The 17581-nt window shown below is 37.3% G+C and overlaps 1 protein-coding gene across 3 annotated transcripts; it reads left to right on the top strand.

Annotated features, from left to right (window-relative positions):
* The first annotated feature begins 446 nt into the window (after nt 1-446).
* LOC110627283 lies at nt 447-12127 on the top strand. Of its 3 annotated transcripts, none has more exons than XM_021773542.2 (8): nt 447-644; nt 825-6056; nt 6142-6392; nt 6468-6612; nt 9219-9417; nt 9504-9830; nt 9966-10660; nt 11080-12127. In XM_021773542.2, the coding sequence occupies exons 2-8, from the start codon at nt 996-998 to the stop codon at nt 11737-11739; spliced, it is 7338 nt and encodes a 2445-aa protein (XP_021629234.1). In that variant the 5' UTR covers nt 447-644; nt 825-995; the 3' UTR covers nt 11740-12127. The 3 variants fall into 3 exon arrangements, with proteins under 3 accessions (XP_021629234.1, XP_021629232.1, XP_021629233.1); XM_021773540.2 differs by having other exon boundaries at nt 448-644; nt 9957-10660; XM_021773541.2 differs by having other exon boundaries at nt 448-6056; nt 9957-10660.
* The last annotated feature ends 5454 nt before the right edge of the window (nt 12128-17581 follow it).

Below are 17581 nucleotides of genomic sequence, written 5' to 3'. Positions count from 1 at the left end.
TTATTTATAATTAACAAATTAAGTTAGTGCGTAAATTATAAGTTAAATAAAACAGAAAATTATTAACAAACAGTGTAATTTTACTAATTTCAATATTTTATTATTTCAATTTGTATTTTAAAATTAAGATAACTATTTTTATGTTTGATTTTTAAATTTTATTAAATGTTTTAATACAAGATTTAAAAAAAAAAAATTCTAATAGAAAATTAAATATTATTAGAAGTGATCATACTTTAGAGTCTTGCTATTTATTTTTTCATTCAATTAAAACTTTCATAGTCTGAAAAGGAAAAAAACAAAAAAAGAACCTCGGACAAAATTTTTTGTATTTCTTTGTAATAAAACCCACTTAACAAGGGAAGGGTGTAAGTGAAAAACATTTTACTTAAGTCGGCAAATACACAAAAGCAAACTGGAATTACGGGAAACAAATACAAATAGCATAAAATCAAGGGGAAGAAACAAGAAGACAGAAAAACCATCGCCTATTTTGCTCTCGTGCTCTTGCTGCTCTCCGTGTTTCTCTCTCCCTCCCTCTCCTCTCTGGTTTCAGTAGGGCTTCTCTCTGACCTTCCTCTCGTCGTACTCCTTTCCCCGCGGCGCAGGTTATTGTCTTCGTGTCTATCTTACGCCCCCCGGAGGTAAGCTACATCTCCTATACACCCCTTCTTCCTCCATTTCATTATGATCTGCCTCCTGAAAACTAGAAGTGAAGAAATAAGAGAACCCACTTTCACGAAGCGAAATTAAACCAAAATCGCTGTCACTGCAATTTTTCTAATATTATGATTTGAGATTATTTATTTATTTGTGTTGATCAGGTTTAGAGGGAATTTCTGCTTTCTGGGGTTTGATTCGTGTGATCTTCATTTACGATTAGATCTGTTACGATAGAGAAAGGTACAATTTTTTGCTCGAGAGTGGAATAATATTAGGCTTAGATCCGAGGCCACCAAACGGGTTGATAATCTGGTGGTGGGTGGGGCCCTGAGATGGCCAATCCCGGAGTCGGGAACAAGTTTGTTTCTGTGAATCTCAATAAATCCTATGGTCAGCAGCAGTATCATCAGCATCATCATAATAATCAGCATCATTCAAGCTCTTATGGGTCGAACCGCAATCGCTCTGGTGGAGTTGGAGGAGGGATGGTGGTGCTTTCACGGCCTCGTAGCTCGCAGAAGGCTGCTGGGCCAAAACTTTCTGTTCCACCCCCCTTGAATCTGCCTTCTCTGAGAAAGGAGCATGAGAGGTTTGATTCCTTGGGATCAGGTGGTGGACCTGCTGGAGGTGGTATTGGGAGTGGGCCTCGCCCTGGTTCTTCGGGTACCGGCTGGACTAAGCCTGCCACTATTGCCATACAGGATAAAGAAGTATTTGGTATTGGTGGTGATCATTCAGCTGATGGCACTAGTAGTAACAATGGGATTGATCAGGGAATGCCTGTTAATGGGTTCAGTGGGGGGAGTGTTAATAGTGTGTATACTCTGCCTTCTGCTCGGTCAGTGGTGCCTTCAGCTTCTGTTCCTTGTCGGGGTTCCCTGGTGACAGAGAAAGTCACAGTTTTGAGAGGTGAGGATTTCCCTTCATTACGCGCCACTTTGCCAGCCACTTCTGGGCCTGAAAAGAAACTGAAAGATGGTTTGAATCAGAAACAGAAGCAGGTAGCGGGTGAGGAGTTGGCTAATGAGCGGAATAGTTCCCAATTGAGCACACTTGTTGATATGCGGCCACAATTGCAGTCAAGGAGTAACATTAACTATAGGTTACAAGAGAATGGTGCTGAAATTCATGGTTGGGGTGGTTCAGTCATGCCTGAGAAAGACCAAATGCGGGAAGACTACTTTTCAGGACCATTACCTTTAGTTCGGTTGAACCCAAGGTCAGATTGGGCAGATGATGAGCGTGACACAGGGCTTGGTTTGGCTGACCGTGGCAGGGATAATGGATTTTCCAAGAGTGAAGCTTACTGGGATATGGATTTCGATTTCCCAAGGCCTAGTATTTTGCCACAGAAACCAGGGAATAATCTCTTTGACAGGAGAGGGCAACGTGACAATGAAACTGGGAAGATATCTTCTAGTGAAGTCACTAAAGTCGATAGTTATGGGCATGATGTGAGAATGTCTAGCCTAGAGGGACGGGAAGGAACCTCACGGAGAGCTTCTTCGCCTATTTCAAAAGATGGAGTTGGTGTTCAAGAAGCTGGGAATGAAAAAAATGGTGTTGGCGGAAAGCCATCTACTCTGAACAGAGAAACCAAGGAGAATAAGTACATCCCATCACCTTTCCGAGACAATGCACATGATGATGCTGGAAGGAGGGATTCAGGGTATGGACAAGGTGGGAGGCAGCCCTGGAATAAGATGGATTCTTTTGGTAATCGATGGCCTGAATCAAATGCTCGAGAGCGTCATGGAAGTGAACAATACAACAGATACAGAGGAGATACTTACCAGAGTAACTCCATATCCAAATCGTCATTTTCTTCAGGTGGTAAAAAGCTCCCAATTAATGATCCCATACTGAATTTTGGTAGGGATAAGCGATCATCCTCAAGGAATGACAAACCTTATCTAGAGGACCCCTTCATCAAGGAATTTGGGACTGCTGGTTTTGATGGACGGGATCCCTTTTCTGGGGGTCTTGTTGGGCTGGTTAAGAAGAAGAAAGATGTGCTTAAACAGACTGATTTTCATGACCCTGTTCGGGAATCTTTTGAAGCTGAACTTGAGAGAGTTCAGAAGATGCAGGAAGAAGAGCGGCAGCGAATAATGGAAGAACATGAAAGAGCTGTGGATCTTGCTCGGAGAGAAGAAGAGGAGAGAATGCGGGTGGCTAGGGAACAAGAAGAACGGCAAAGAAGGTTGGAAGAAGAGAGACAGGAAGCCATGCGGAGAGCTGAAGAAGAGAGATTGGAAGCCATGCGGAGAGCTGAAGAACAAAGGATAGCTAGAGAGGAGGAGAAACAAAGAGTTCTTTTGGAGGAGGAGAGGAGGAAGCAGGCTGCTAAACAGAAGCTTTTGGAATTGGAGGAAAGGATTGCAAAGAGGCATGCTGATGAAGCAAAGTGTGTTAGCACTAATTCTTATGGTGTTACAGACGATAAATTGTCAGGGATGGTAGCAGAGAAGGATGTTTCCAAGGTGGTAGATATGGGTGATTGGGAAGATAGTGAAAGGATGGTAGACAGGATCACAACCTCAGCATCTTCTGATTCCTCAGGAATGAATAGGCCATTTGAGGTGGTATCTAGGCCTCACTTTCCTAGAGATGGTGCTTCCCTCTATTTGGATAGAGGGAAAGCTGGGACTTCATGGAAGAGGGACTTACTTGAAAATGGGAACAGCTCTACTTTTCATTCACAAGACCAGGGGAATGGTCATCGCATTCCTAGGCGAGATACATCTATTGGTGGAAGAACATTTCTTAGAAAAGAATTTTATGGTGGACCTGGATGCATCCCATCTAGGGTTTATCATAAAGGAGGTGTTTCAGATACTCATATGGATGACTTTAGTCAAATCAAGGGTCAGAGGTGGAATATGCCAGGGGAAGGAGATCATTATGGTAGAAATGCAGAGATTGAATCTGAATTTCATGATAACCTTAGTGAGAGGTTTGATGATGCTGGATGGGGACATGGTCGATCTCGTGGCAGTCTCTATCCTCCATACCATGAACGAGTGTATCAAAATCCAGAAGCAGATGGCCTCTATTCCTTTGCAAGGTCACGGTATCCCATCAGGCAGCCTAGTGTTCTGCCCCCCCCTACAAATTCAATGCTCAGAAATTCCTACAGAGCTGAGAATGACTGTCCTGGCCCCTCATCTTTTTCAGAAGGTGAGATGCAGTACACTCATGGAGCAAGAAATGAATCTTCTGTGCAGACAGGGTATGACAGTGGCCACCAAGAGAATGTTAGACGGACTGTTAGAATTAATACCCAGCAAGAACATGCTGATAATGAAGTGCGCAAACTAGACAGGAACTCAGCAAGATGTGATTCACAGTCATCACTTTCTGTTTCAAGCCCTCCTGATTCTCCAGTTCATCTATCTCATGATGACTTGGATGAATCTAGAGATTCTCCAACATTATCTGGTAGTGAAGGTAAAAACATTTCCTTATTGGAACAAGGGAATGAATGTACAACCTTACCCTTTGAAGCTGAGAAAGATAATATGATGAGTGGCTCAAGTGTTGTCTCTACTGGTGATGAAGAAGAATGGACTATTCAGAATGATCAGCAATTGCAGAAACAAGAAGAATATGATGAGGATGAAGATGGTTATGATGAAGAAGATGAAGTTCATGATGGAGAAGCTGAGGATATTGACCTTGCCCAAGATTTTGATGGTCTGCATGTAGAGGAGAAAGATTCTACTGAAATGATGGACAACTTGGTTCTTGGATTCAATGAGGGCGTAGAGGTTGGGATGCCAAATGATGATTTCGAAAAAAGCTTGAGGAAGGAAGAAACCAATTTTGTAATTCAACAAATTTCTGCAGAAGAACAAGGATTCTTTGATGGGATGCACACTGATGGACCTAGCCATCAGCCTGTGGATGGTTCTGCTCAAGTGAGTGTTGACAATACTTCCAGTATCTTCCAGGAAACAGAGAACGCAATGCAAGATTTGGAAATTGAACCTAAAAATGCTCAAAAAACATCGTCTGAACTTATGGATCATGTGGATGGTTCTATTAGTTTTGGTTTGTCCCCTCAGCCCCAAGTCCCATCTTCTTCCGGTCAGACTGTCCTGTCCAGTGGTCCCTCTGTTCTTGGTCAGCCTGAGGTAGCTGTTAAGCTCCCTTTTGGGTTGTTTTCTGGCCCTTCTCTGATACCGTCACCTGTCCCAGCCATACAGATTGGTTCCATACAGATGCCTCTTCATCTTCATGCATCTGTTGGCCCATCCATTACTCAAGTGCGGCCATCACAACCTCCTCTATTCCAGTTTGGTCAGCTAAGGTATACATCTCCTATTGCACAGGGGATATTGCCATTGGCTCCACAATCAATGTCCTTTGTTCAGCCGAGTGTTCCAACTAATTTTCCTTTGAATCAGAATGTGAGAGGTCATCTTCCTAGTCAACCTGGGCAGGAAACTTCTGCTCATAATCTAATGGGAAGTGATATTTTGTTTGTTTCAATGGATAATCAACCAGGTCTACCTCGGAGCTTAGATGTATCTCATGGTCTATCTTCAAAAGAGGGAAGCTCTTATTCCACAAGAGAAAGTTCTGATAGCACTGTAAAACTGCTGCAGGGCCAAGGAGAGCTTTCTCACATAAATGATAGCAATTCTAGGTCTGAATCAGGATTTCAAGTGGAAGATGTATCTGTGAAAAATGCCAAAGCCTTGTCTGCTGAAGAATTGGAAAGCCAGCCTCAAACTGTGGCAACATCGTTGCGGTCGGTTCCTAAAGAAAAAGCTATAGTTACCTCAAGAGTTCGGGGTGTATCATCTGGAGGGAGAGGGAAGAGATATGTCTTTGCAGTGAAAAACCATGGCTCAAAAACGTCAGTACAAGATTCCAAAAATTCTCACCAAGAATCCAGTGGATTTCATAGACCTCGACGCCAACGAACTGAATTTCGCGTTCGGGGAAGTGCTGATAGGAGGCAATCTTCTGGACTTGTTTCATCTATACCATATGGGGTTGATGATAAGTCTAATAACAGTGGCAGGGGTTCTGGAGAAAAAAGTGTCTCAGGGAGGGTGGTTGTGCCTAATAGACCAACAAAACAGAAATTTGAATCAGAAGGCTTGAGTTTGCAGTCAGCTAGTTCACAGGAGGTAGATTCAGGAAGGAAGCCGGAAAAGGGTGCTGGAAAAGAAACTTTGAGAATGAATCAGAGCATTTCACATCATGGAGAAGATGTTGATGCACCTTTGCAAAGTGGAATTGTACGTGTTTTTGAGCAACCTGGTATAGTGGCTCCTAGTGATGATGATGATTTTATTGAGGTGAGATCAAAGAGGCAAATGTTGAATGATCGCCGTGAACAGAGAGAGAAGGAAAGCAAAGCAAAGTCTCGGGTCTCAAAGGTTCTGTTGCGCTTGAATTTTGTTGTCTCTTTTTACTGCAGTAAGTAAAAAACTTTGCTTTATGATGTTAATTTTTTTATGCCAGATGCCACGAAAACTTCATTCTACCTCACAAAGTACTGTTGCATCTGTCACCTCAAACAAAGTTTCTGTATCAGTTGGTGGAGAAGCCAACAGTATTCACATTGATTATGTTGGCACCGATGGGCATGGCTTGGCAAATGGTGAAGTTTCTGCAGGAAATAGTGCCCCTATAGTGTCCCAACCATTGCTGCCAATTGGCTTTCCTGCTGTGAAAACTGATGTCCAGGCTGATTTAAGATCCCAAAAAATCAAGTAAATCCTTTGTCAAACAATTTTATAGAAGCCAAAAGTACATACAGAGATGTGTAAACCTCATTTTTTTTACAGGTCCTTCCAAACAAGCTCCATACCTGTTGGATCTGGTAATGTGAAGAACCTTGCATCAGGCTTAATGTTTGAGAACAAGAATAAGGTTCTGGATAATGCCCAAACATCTTTGGGCTCTTGGGGCAATTCCCGGATTAATCAACAGGTATGCAAAATTTGCAGATATGCAATTATTTTATTACAGTAAGTCAGTAACTGGGATATTGATGTTCCTCTTCCGGTGCTCTTTTCTCTGTTCTGTTACTTCCTGTGAATATGAAGCTGATTAGATTTGCATCAAAGAAGCCATCTTGTGATTACTTGCTGTTCTGTTGTTTTTTTCTTCTTCTCATATCTGGCTAAATGATTCTGTTTGTTGAATGTTACTAAGTGTTTGCCCCAGAATCTCCAGATGCTGCCTGCTACTAGTTTATTTTTCCTCAATTAGCTCTCTGTCTCTTTCTGTCTGTCTCTGTCTCTCTATCGATGTGTGTGCGCGCACGTGTGCATGCCTGTTCAGGCTTTAGTGATTTGGCATGTAATGCATTCATGTGCATGTACATGTCCAAGTATTTATGCTTGTATCTCACATTTTTTCTCTTGCATAAATCTCATAAAATTTATTTTGTTGTATGAAGAGATAGGGGGAAAAAGTTATATGAGCAGGTACATTAACTTCTGCTAAAGTTCCCTTCCTATTACTGTGCTTTGTTCAGCCATTCACAAACAGAGGTTGTGTTCATTACCAGCCTGACCAGCTGCTGTTGAACTTGGGATTAGGGCTGTGCATGGTTCCTGGGGTCCGGAACTGAATAAAAAAACTGTACTGAACCGGAACCGAAAAAGAACCGATGGTGTAGAAATTGAATAGTACCGAACCAAATTTATTTAGATATTTGATTCTGGTTCTAGTTCTTTGTCAAGAACCGTACTCGAAACAAAACGAAACCTTACCGAACATGAACCGTACTGAAAAACCGATTTATGTATGTGTGTGTGTCTATATATAATTTGTAGTAATACTATAATTCTAATATAGAGTTTCAGTAATATGTTTTATATATCATACAATTTCAATAAAATTACACACATATAATTGCAATATTGTTTAATTATTAAATATTTCTTATCATTTTATTTAGCCAATTTAGTTAGTTGATTATAATTTGTTCTCTCTATCTCTCTCTCTCTATATATATATATGTACACTAATAGAATTATGCTATTAGAATTATGATATTAGAATATAAATTACTAAAATAATTATATATATATAATTTAACTAATTTCATTAGTTAATTAAAGTTCTTACTATCTAAATAAATTATGTATTTACACTACCTCAATATTAATATAATTATACTAATAGAATATAACTTACTAAAATAATTATATATAGATTGATATATGTATGGCTATGTATTTATAATTGTTACCAATAGCTATATGTATATATATATAATTATTATGTATTTTAGTCACTAGTTAATTATTAAAGATTTATAAGAGTATAATTTAACTAATTTAATTAGTTAATTGTACTTCATTCTATTTAAATAGATTATATTATATATTATCTCCATATTAATAGAATTTATACTAATAGAACATAAATTATTAAAATTAATTACATGTATATGTATGTTTGTGTACCTCTAATTGCTATTATTATTCCTATATATATATAACTGTTAACTATATTATATATATTAATAAAATATAATTTGATAAAATTAGAAACAAATTAAATTAAGGCCTTATTTGGTTGGGAGTAACTTAACTAAGGAACTTGAAGTTTCTGGAAAATACCAAAACTTTGTTTTGTTTGGTTGATAATATTTTCTCGACTTTCTAGGAAGTTAGATTACTTTCTGCCGGTGATGTAGGGGAAGTAAACCCAATTTACTTTCAGGGAATTTCACTTCCTTGGAAGTATCCTTTTTGAACCAAACAAGGCCTAAAATAATTGTGACTATTTAAAAAAAAAAATATTCAGTTAAACTATGTAATTTTAGATATTATGTAATTTTAGATAAAACTACATAGTTTTGTTATAAAAAATAAAAGAAACTAAACAAATTTGCAACATATCGGAATGATAAAAGTTTGTTTAGTTGGAGTTTATTTCTTGTGAAAATATTGCAACAAAGCTTTTGGAAGCTCTATTGGGAGTTTTCTTTTACTTTTTCTTGTTCTTCTTTTAAGAGTTTGAAAATTGTAATAGGAAGACTATATTATGTTTGGTTATTTAGTGTCTTGATATATTTTAGATGGAAATATTATATGATATTATAGATGTTTAATATTATTTTAAAATTTGAATGTGAGACTTATTAATTTGATATAGATAATATTAGATATAAATAATATTAGTACATGTTAGAAGGATTTAATTATTTCGTTCAAATTTAAATTTTATTATAGGAATCGAGAATTGTACCAAAACTAAAACCGAAATAAGAGCCGGTTCTAGAACGAATTGAAACTGAAAATACCTGATAAGCTGCATAAATGGCCAGGATTCAGCAGAATAAACAAGCTAATAAATGTTACATTATTTTATTTTTTAACTCTGTTCTCTGTAGATTAGTCTTTGTATGACAGTTTTGAGCTCATTGACCTTGTCTTCTTTCATGTATACACACACACATATTATATATATATATATATATATATATATATATATATATATATATATGGCTTTTATTCTTAGTTTTGTAATCATTAATACATCTTTGAACAAGGAAAAACTAACTAATTTTTATCTATTAGGTTATGGCCCTAACACAGAATCAACTTGATGAAGCTATGAAGCCTGCACAGTTTGATACACATTCTTCTGTTGGAGATCCTTCTAAATCAGTTGGTGAGTCCAGCTTGCCTTCCTCATCCATCTTGGCCAAGGACAAGTCGTTTGCTTCTGCTGTGAGTCCAATCAATTCCCTGCTTGCAGGGGAGAAGATTCAATTTGGTGGGCATATACCTTCCTGCAAACTTCTGTATATGTTAGGCATTTTTATTGGCTCTTGTTGAATTATTTAATCATTTAACCTTCAGGTGCTGTCACATCTCCAACAATCCTCCCACCTAGTAGCCGTGTTGTTTCTCATGTGATGGGCCCTCCAGGTCCTTGTCGGTCAGATATTCAAATTTCTCTTAATCTATCTGCACCTGAAAATGATTGCTCTCTTTTCTTTGAAAAAGAGAAATGCGCCGATGATTGTGCTCGTTTGGTAGATTGCGAAGCTGAAGCAGCTGCCTCAGCCATTGCTGTTGCAGCCATAAACAGTGATGAGATTGTTGGGAATAGACTGGGTGCAGGCCTTGTATCTGCTTCAGATTCCAAAGGTTTTGGTGGTGCTGATATTGATGGAATAACAGCAGGTGGCTATTTTTCTATGCAACCTTTGTAGCTTCAATATATTCTTTTAGCATGGTACTAGACTGCTGTGCAACTTTTCTTTTTCGTTTTTTTTTTTTTCTTTTTTCTTACTTTGAGTTTTATCTTAGTTCTGGCAGGTTTATCAGGCGATCAGCATTTAGCCAATCAATCAAGAGGTGAAGAGTCTCTTAGTGATGCACTTCCTGCTGATCTTTCTGTCGAGACACCACCGATGTCTTTGTGGCCTCCTTTACCAAGTCCACAGAATTCTTCTAGCCAGATGATTTCTCATGTCCCAGGAGGTCCAGCTTCCCATTTCCCATTCTATGAGATGAATCCAATGTTGGGGGGACCTATCTTTGCTTTTGGGCCCCAAGATGAGTCTGCATCTTCCCAATCACAGCCTCAGAAGAGTAATGTTTCAGTTTCAGGTCCAGTTGGGACCTGGCAACACCATTCTGGTGTAGATTCATTCTATGGGCCTCCATCAGGTTTCACTGGCCCTTTCATCAGCCCTCCTGGAGGCATTCCAGGGGTTCAAGGTCCTCCACACATGGTTGTATATAATCATTTTGCACCAGTTGGACAGTTTGGACAAGTTGGCTTGAGTTTCATGGGTACCACCTATATTCCATCTGGGAAGCAACCTGATTGGAAGCATAACCCTGCTTCTCCGATGGGTGTTAGTGAAGGGGACATGACTACTTTGGATATGGTTTCTGCACAGCGCAATGCCACCAACTTGCCAACTCCTATACAACATCTTGCACCGGGATCGCCTCTCTTGCCTATGGCATCTCCTCTGGCCATGTTTGATGTTTCTCCCTTCCAGGTAAAAAATTTCATTTGTCATTTGAAATTATAATGGTGTCCAAAGGCGATTTTAAATTTTATTTAAAGAAGGGGAAATAATTACGCACTTGAGAGATGCGCTCACAAATGGCAACCATTGAGAATGTAAAGATGCTAGCCCCACGTAAGCACATGTGCACTGAATCAGTTCTCTCAAAAGCAATCAAACATAAAATGCAATCAATGGACTTCCAATTCTTCTATTTATTCTCTTAACTGGGGAGAGTTTTTTATTTTTTTATTTTTTATTGGAGGGTATTAAGGCATGCTCGGGTCATTGAAATATTTTAGAGATCTGACTCAAAGGCTGAATACACCCATTTTTATCAAATTTGATATTGACATTTGTTGAATTGTTTATGCTGACATTAGATGTTTGATTAAAACTGTTGTGTCCAGTCCTCCCCTGACATGTCGGTCCAAGCTCGATGGTCCCATGTTCCTGCATCACCTCTTCAATCTGTTTCTGTATCAACATCATCGCAGCAACAGGCAGAAGGTCAACTTCCTTCTCAGTTTAGCCATGGGAAAGCTGTTGACCAACAATTAATAAACAGGTTCCCAGAGTCTCAGATAACTATGCCCACTGATAACACCCAGAACTACCCCACAGCTACTGATGCAAGTGTCACCCAGTTACCAGATGAACTTGGGTTGGTAGACTCGTCAAGATCAATTAATGCTGGTACTTCAACACAGAGCACTGTTGCTAAGAGTTCGTCTGCTGGCAACATTTCAGATGCTAGCAAGACTGATGCTGTGCATAATGGTAGTGGAAGCAACAGTAGCAGCAGCCAGAGTACGAGTTCTGCTTTCAAAATGCAGCCTTCCCATCAGAGGAGTACCTCTGCCCAGAATTACAGTAATTCCTCAGGCTATAATTATCAAAGAGGAGGTGGAATCTCTCAGAAGAATAGTTCCGGGGGTGAGTGGTCTCATCGTAGGGTGGGATACCAAGGAAGGAATCAATCTTTGGGTTCAGAAAAAAGCTTTCCTTCAAAGATGAAGCAGATTTATGTGGCTAAACCGACTGCTAGTGGAACACCAATGGCTTCATGAGTAGAATATTAAATGAGGTTTCTGGATTTAGAATAGAAAGCAGCAGAGACTGAAGCATCTTTCCAGTGAAAATTTTGTTTTTGTTCTAATTTTTTATCAAACAAAAATTTCAGCAAGGGGGGAGTTTGGGATTTAGGTCTCTGATGAAAGTTTGGCTGAGCTGGTTGAGCACGTCTGTTCTTGATCTTGCTAGTGTGCTGGTTGGCTTGATTATGCTATTTTGTGTGCTAGCTAGGAGTTGTCATTTTTTTAGCCGTCTCTTTGTTGGCTGCACAAGCCTAATAGTAAGTCGTGATGTATTAAAATTATCGAGGAGCCAGCTGATTTATTCTTGATGCCACTGACGATAATGATAAATATGTGGGCTATAGGAAGTGCCTTCTCTTAATTTTTTGTATTCTGCCTTTATCTTCTTGATCCAGAATGTAGCATATAATTCAAACTTTGGCCTAGGATTCCATCATAACACTATAGAAATTGTATTCTCAAAATTAAATCGCCTTTAAATGGGGTCAGAACGGATTGCAAGAAAGATTAAACTCGTGTTCAGTTGGACAGTGCAAGTTAAGAACAGACTTGAGAGATTTGAGGTATTGACGTTTTCGAAGGGAGGTAACAAATGTGCGAAATTCATGGTTTTGCAATTGAATTAACGGTCGTTGAAGGGTTGTTGACGGCCTCGCTGTCAGGGAGATGGGAGGGTGGTGCAAAAACACGAGAGATGTACGAGACAGCAAGCACCATGGAAGAAAGTTCGGATATAATGGTTGATATCGGTAAAAAATAAAGCTAGTGTTATCTAAACATGGAGATTTAACTGGTGAAATTGTTTTAATAAATAACTATAGTTATTTTATAAAGATTAGATTTAATAAAAATGGCTAGGGGTGTGCATCGGTCCGGTTCGGTCAAAATCGATTTAATCGAATTTTTTTAAATTGTAAATTAAACTGAACCAAATAAGATAGAAAATCGAATTGAACCGAATCGAATTGGTTCGGTTCGGTTCAGTTCGAAATCGGTTTTTGATTCTCTAATTTCATTGAATTATACTATAATTTGGGCCTAATAAGAATTGATTTGAACCTAATATATTTAATTAATCATAAAATCCAATCAATTAACCATAAAATTCAAATTAATCAACAACTTCTAACCTAATATACTTAATCAAATATAATAGTTAAATTATCCCAAAGACCAGTTAGCTTAATTTCGAAGTAAATTCTTTTGTTCACAAATTTGAAACTAACAGATCATCTGCTCCATATACAGGTTTCAAATTTCAGAGCAAAAGCCAAGATGAGATTCAATCAGCTTTAACTGAACATCAAAAGCCAACAATTTTACTCAGGAAATATAAAGTTCAAAATTTCCCCCAAATGTAGAGGGAATTGTAGGAGGCGCAGAAATTGATCCAAACATACATCAAAAGGAGAATGGTGAACAATGAGAATCCACACCCAAATGCAATTCGGGACAAAAATTTTCTTTAAAACCATTAGAAAAATAAAAGAATGGAATCAATTGAATTTACCTTGTAAGGATCAATAGTTTTCGCCTCTCCAAATAACAGAACCAAAGATAAAACGACAGTCAATGACAATGTAAAGTGCTTGTTCATCTTCTGAAAATCTGCAGTGCGAAAGGGAATGTCCCACTGGGTGGGTGGATGGCCGTGGCTGCGGGACTGAAGACGCGAAGGATGGAGAGAAGAGACTCTGGCTGGCTTTCGCAAGTGGGTGGGTCCGTGGGTGGGTGGGTGGCTGCGGGACTGGCGACTGGGTGGGTGGGTGGCCGTGGCTGCGGGACTGAACTGAAGGACGAGAACGGAGAAGGGACGAGAACGGTGAGGAGACTCTCGCGGCCGTCGGCGTGCTTCAACTGAGACTGAGGTTTGAGAGAGAGGGAGGTAGGTAGGTGGCTGGCTGTATGCGGGAGCGGGATGGGAACTTGGGAAAGTGACGAAGTGAAGTGATATAACCCTATCATAAAACGCAGCGTTTAAGGCTAATTCGGTCGGTTCGGTTCGACCGAACTATTTTGTCTCTAAAACCGAACCGAACCGATCAACCCGAAATTTTCAAAAATTAAAACCGAACTGAACCGATTTTATTTTACAATCGAACCAAATTATTAAATCAAATCGGTTCGATCGGTTATTTCGGTTCTAACCGAACAGTGCTCACCCCTAAAAATGGCACTGTTTTAGTGGGGTAAAGGGAAAAATCATGATGAAGACATGCGTTGGATGTTTTGGGAAAGATTAGTAAGGCCTAAAACTAGTGGGGTTTTAGCTTTAAAAAGCTTAGGGAGTTCAACTTGGCAATGTTGGGTCGTGTTGGTTGGAATTTGATTTTGAATCCTCACTCATTGGTGGCCTCATTATTAAAAGCAAGTTATTATCATGTTGTCTCCTTCTTAGATGCTCCAAAAGGTACAAACTCTAGTTTTGTCTGGACTAGCATTCGCAGGGGCTCCTTCGTCAAAGAATTTCATGGCGTATTGGTAGTGGTTCGGCGATGCCCATTTGGCTTGAACCTTGGTTGCCTAATAGAGCGAACCCTTTCATTATATTAGATTTTGAAACATCTGTTGGAGCCCATTATGTTAGTGATCTCATTCAAGATGGTACATGGAACAGGGAAGTGCTTTCACAAGTTTTCAATGACAGAGATAGAAATCTTATTTTATCATTACCAATGTCTAGTATTTGAAAGTCAAATTATCTATATTGGAGATTATCTACTAATGGTTTCTATTATGTAAAAAGTGCTTACAAAGCACTCACATGGGATGAGTCTCTTGTGGCAATGAATGATCAGCAAACAACAGTTATGGAAGAAGATCTGGTCACTTCAGCTAATCCCCAAAGTTAAGAATTTCATTTGGTGTGCCTATAGTAATATATTACCGGTCCGGTCCGGTCAGTTTTGGTATCGAGACATATACCTATTCAGGATGTTTGCCCCTTTTATTTGGTTGAATCAGAAATAGTATTTCATGCACTGATTTCTTGCCAGTTCGCTAGGCAAGTATGGAGGGCTTCGTATCTTGGCTGGTTTTCTCCTCCCTCTGCTACGTTTACGGAATGGTTATGGAAGATTTTAAATCTGTTTAATGGTAGTGACGTTGCGTTGGCCTTAGTACTGTGCTGGTGTTTGTGGGAAGCACATAATAAATGTATATGGCAACAACAAACTTCTGCAGCTGTTCAAATTTGGAGTAATACTTAGCTTTTGTTTCGACAATGGACTGCAACTTTTAAGGCCCCTGCAACGGTGATTCAGTCTCAACCTCGACAAAGAGCGTGGTCTGCTCCTCCTGTAGGGTGGGTAAAGGCTAATGTTGATGCCTCAACAAAGAGTACATGACAGATAGGTATTGGGGGAGTTGTTAGATGTGATAATGGTGAGTTCTTGGCATGTAAAATGGCTGTGATACCTTAGTTTTTAAGCCCTCGAGATGCTGAGCTGGTAGCTATAAGGGAGGTCCTTAGTTGGTTGAAGTCCACCATTTGAAGAAACATTGTGATTGAAATAGATTGTGCTGTTGCAGTAAAGGTGTTGACATCAAATTTGGCTCTATATATGTCAAGTATTGATTTTATAATTCAAGATTGTAAGTCTCTCGCTAATGAGACTGGTTTTGTTGTGAGATTTGTTCATGTAAGTCATAGTGGTAATGAGCTTGCTCATGAGATTGCTAGGTTTGCTTCTAGTACTTCACAGGAGGGTGTTTGGTTTGATATACCTCCTCCATTTGTAAGCTCCTTCTTTACATGAATATCATCTCCTCTTATTTAAAAAAATAATAATAATAAAAAAATAATAATTTTATTAAGTAGATAATTTAAAAATTTATCTTCTATTCACGTGACGATGTATACACTATACTGATCCGAACTCCATTTTGAGTGGATAATTTCTTTTATTTTTCATTCACACAATAGGGCATGATACACTATACTTAATAAATAGATCCGAACTTTATCTTGAGTGGATAATTCTTTCATTTTCCATTCACACAATAGGGTATGATGATATATACACTGCAATTTTCATACTTAATAAATAGACTGTGTGACAATTGCACATATCGAAAGCTCAAATATTATATATCTGTTAAGGCAATATAATTGCTCGAAGTGGTAAAATTTATAAGTCTCGATTGCTTTTCTTGTGTCCATAATTATATTCAATCTACAGATAAACATAATTGGCCGGTCAATGAACACAAAAATAATATGATACTTCTTTATGATATTCCTCTTATTTTGATACTTTCAACCTTAATTCAATTTGTTTTTCTAAGAATATTTCGTTTAATTCATACTCATTTGATAATATCATATGATTGCAAATATTAAATTAAGTTTCAAATAACATATTAGAGTTCTAACGATATTAGTAAGATTACCTATCATCTTTAGGGCCCTACACATTAACAAGTAAATATCATCGCTTTACTTCTATCATTGATCATGAGCACATGTAGTTTGAATCACATACTACGATATCCTTTTCATTCGTAATGGAGTGCATATCTCTATTTAAGATAGTGTACATATAATAATTTGAATATACCTAATATTCAATTTGAGTCCTCTGAGCTATTCGTTTCTGATTAAAATTTCATTTGGCTATTAAAATAGATAATGTAATTTATTCACATAATATCAATATATTTAATATAATGATCTCCTACTATTATTCTCAATTCTTTTGAGATGATATCTTGTATTATAAGTTTTTGAACTCTTAATTTTATCTACAGATAATAGAAAAACTTATAATTATCTTATATTTTAATATCTTACTAGATAATAAAATCAATACCGTATGAAGAGACATTTATTATTTGTCTAACATATTTCTTATAATTATATTCCCTAATATGAAATAGTATACTTACGCGTATTTGCATTTTAATTCAAATATTTTAATTTTGGTTTAATTATCTCAACCTTTGCATTTTGATGTAATTCCTAAATTTGAAAGTCTATGTAGTAATTTGATTGTCTAACTGACATGTTACGTGTATTATTATAATTATTTTTTAATTGGTCAATTGATCGAAAAAGGTCTAATATTTATATCATTTTATATTTTAATTCAAACATTTAAATTTTGGATAAATTAGCACAACGTTTATGTTTAGGTATAATTTTAGCCAATTTTCAAAATCAAAATTAAAAATAAACAATCTAACATTTAAATATGTAGTTCACATCTTCAACAATGATAAATTTTATTTTACAATCACAAATTATGAATATTTTATAGTAGACATATTATTTAATTTAAAATAGCAGCATATACAAAATAATTAAAAATAATATATCTATTACAAAATCTTCATAATTAGTAATGTAAAATAAAATCTATCTCCTATTGAAACTGTCGATTGCATATTTAACATTTAGATTAGTATTGTCTTTAGAATTAAATATATTATTTAACTATAGTTAAATAATATATTTAATTCTAAAGACAATACTAATCTAACTGTTAAATATGCAATCGACAGTTTATAGTTAAATATGAGTTAATATTATTTTTATATATGAAATTAATTTATATTTTAAAAATAATAAAATATTATATTTAAAATTTTTTCTGCACTCTTACATTTTAATTTTTGAAAATCGATTAAATTACACCAAAAAACAAACTTTAGGCCAATTAAACTAAAATTTAAACGTTTAGATTAAAACGCAAAATAATATAAACATTGAGCATTTTTTACTCATTTGGTCATTAGTTTATATACAAAATAATAATAATACACGTGGCATGCCAGCTATACTATCAAATTACCACATAGACTATCAAATTTAAAA

This window comes from Manihot esculenta, chromosome 12 (assembly GCF_001659605.2).
Source record: "Manihot esculenta cultivar AM560-2 chromosome 12, M.esculenta_v8, whole genome shotgun sequence".
Classification (NCBI taxonomy): domain Eukaryota; kingdom Viridiplantae; phylum Streptophyta; class Magnoliopsida; order Malpighiales; family Euphorbiaceae; genus Manihot; species Manihot esculenta.
The sequence above is the reverse complement of the archived record's forward strand: the minus strand, read 5'-3'. Positions and strand labels throughout refer to the sequence as shown.

Bases quoted from the DNA above. Each gene is read 5' to 3' on its own strand.
- LOC110627283 (XM_021773540.2), top strand. From the start codon at position 996: ATGGCCAATCCCGGAGTCGGGAACAAGTTTGTTTCTGTGAATCTCAAT. The intron at 6,613-9,218 runs GTATGCAAAATT...TTTATCTATTAG, and splicing joins ATTCCCGGATTAATCAACAG to GTTATGGCCCTAACACAGAA. The intron at 9,831-9,956 runs GTGGCTATTTTT...GTTTTATCTTAG, and splicing joins TATTGATGGAATAACAGCAG to TTCTGGCAGGTTTATCAGGC.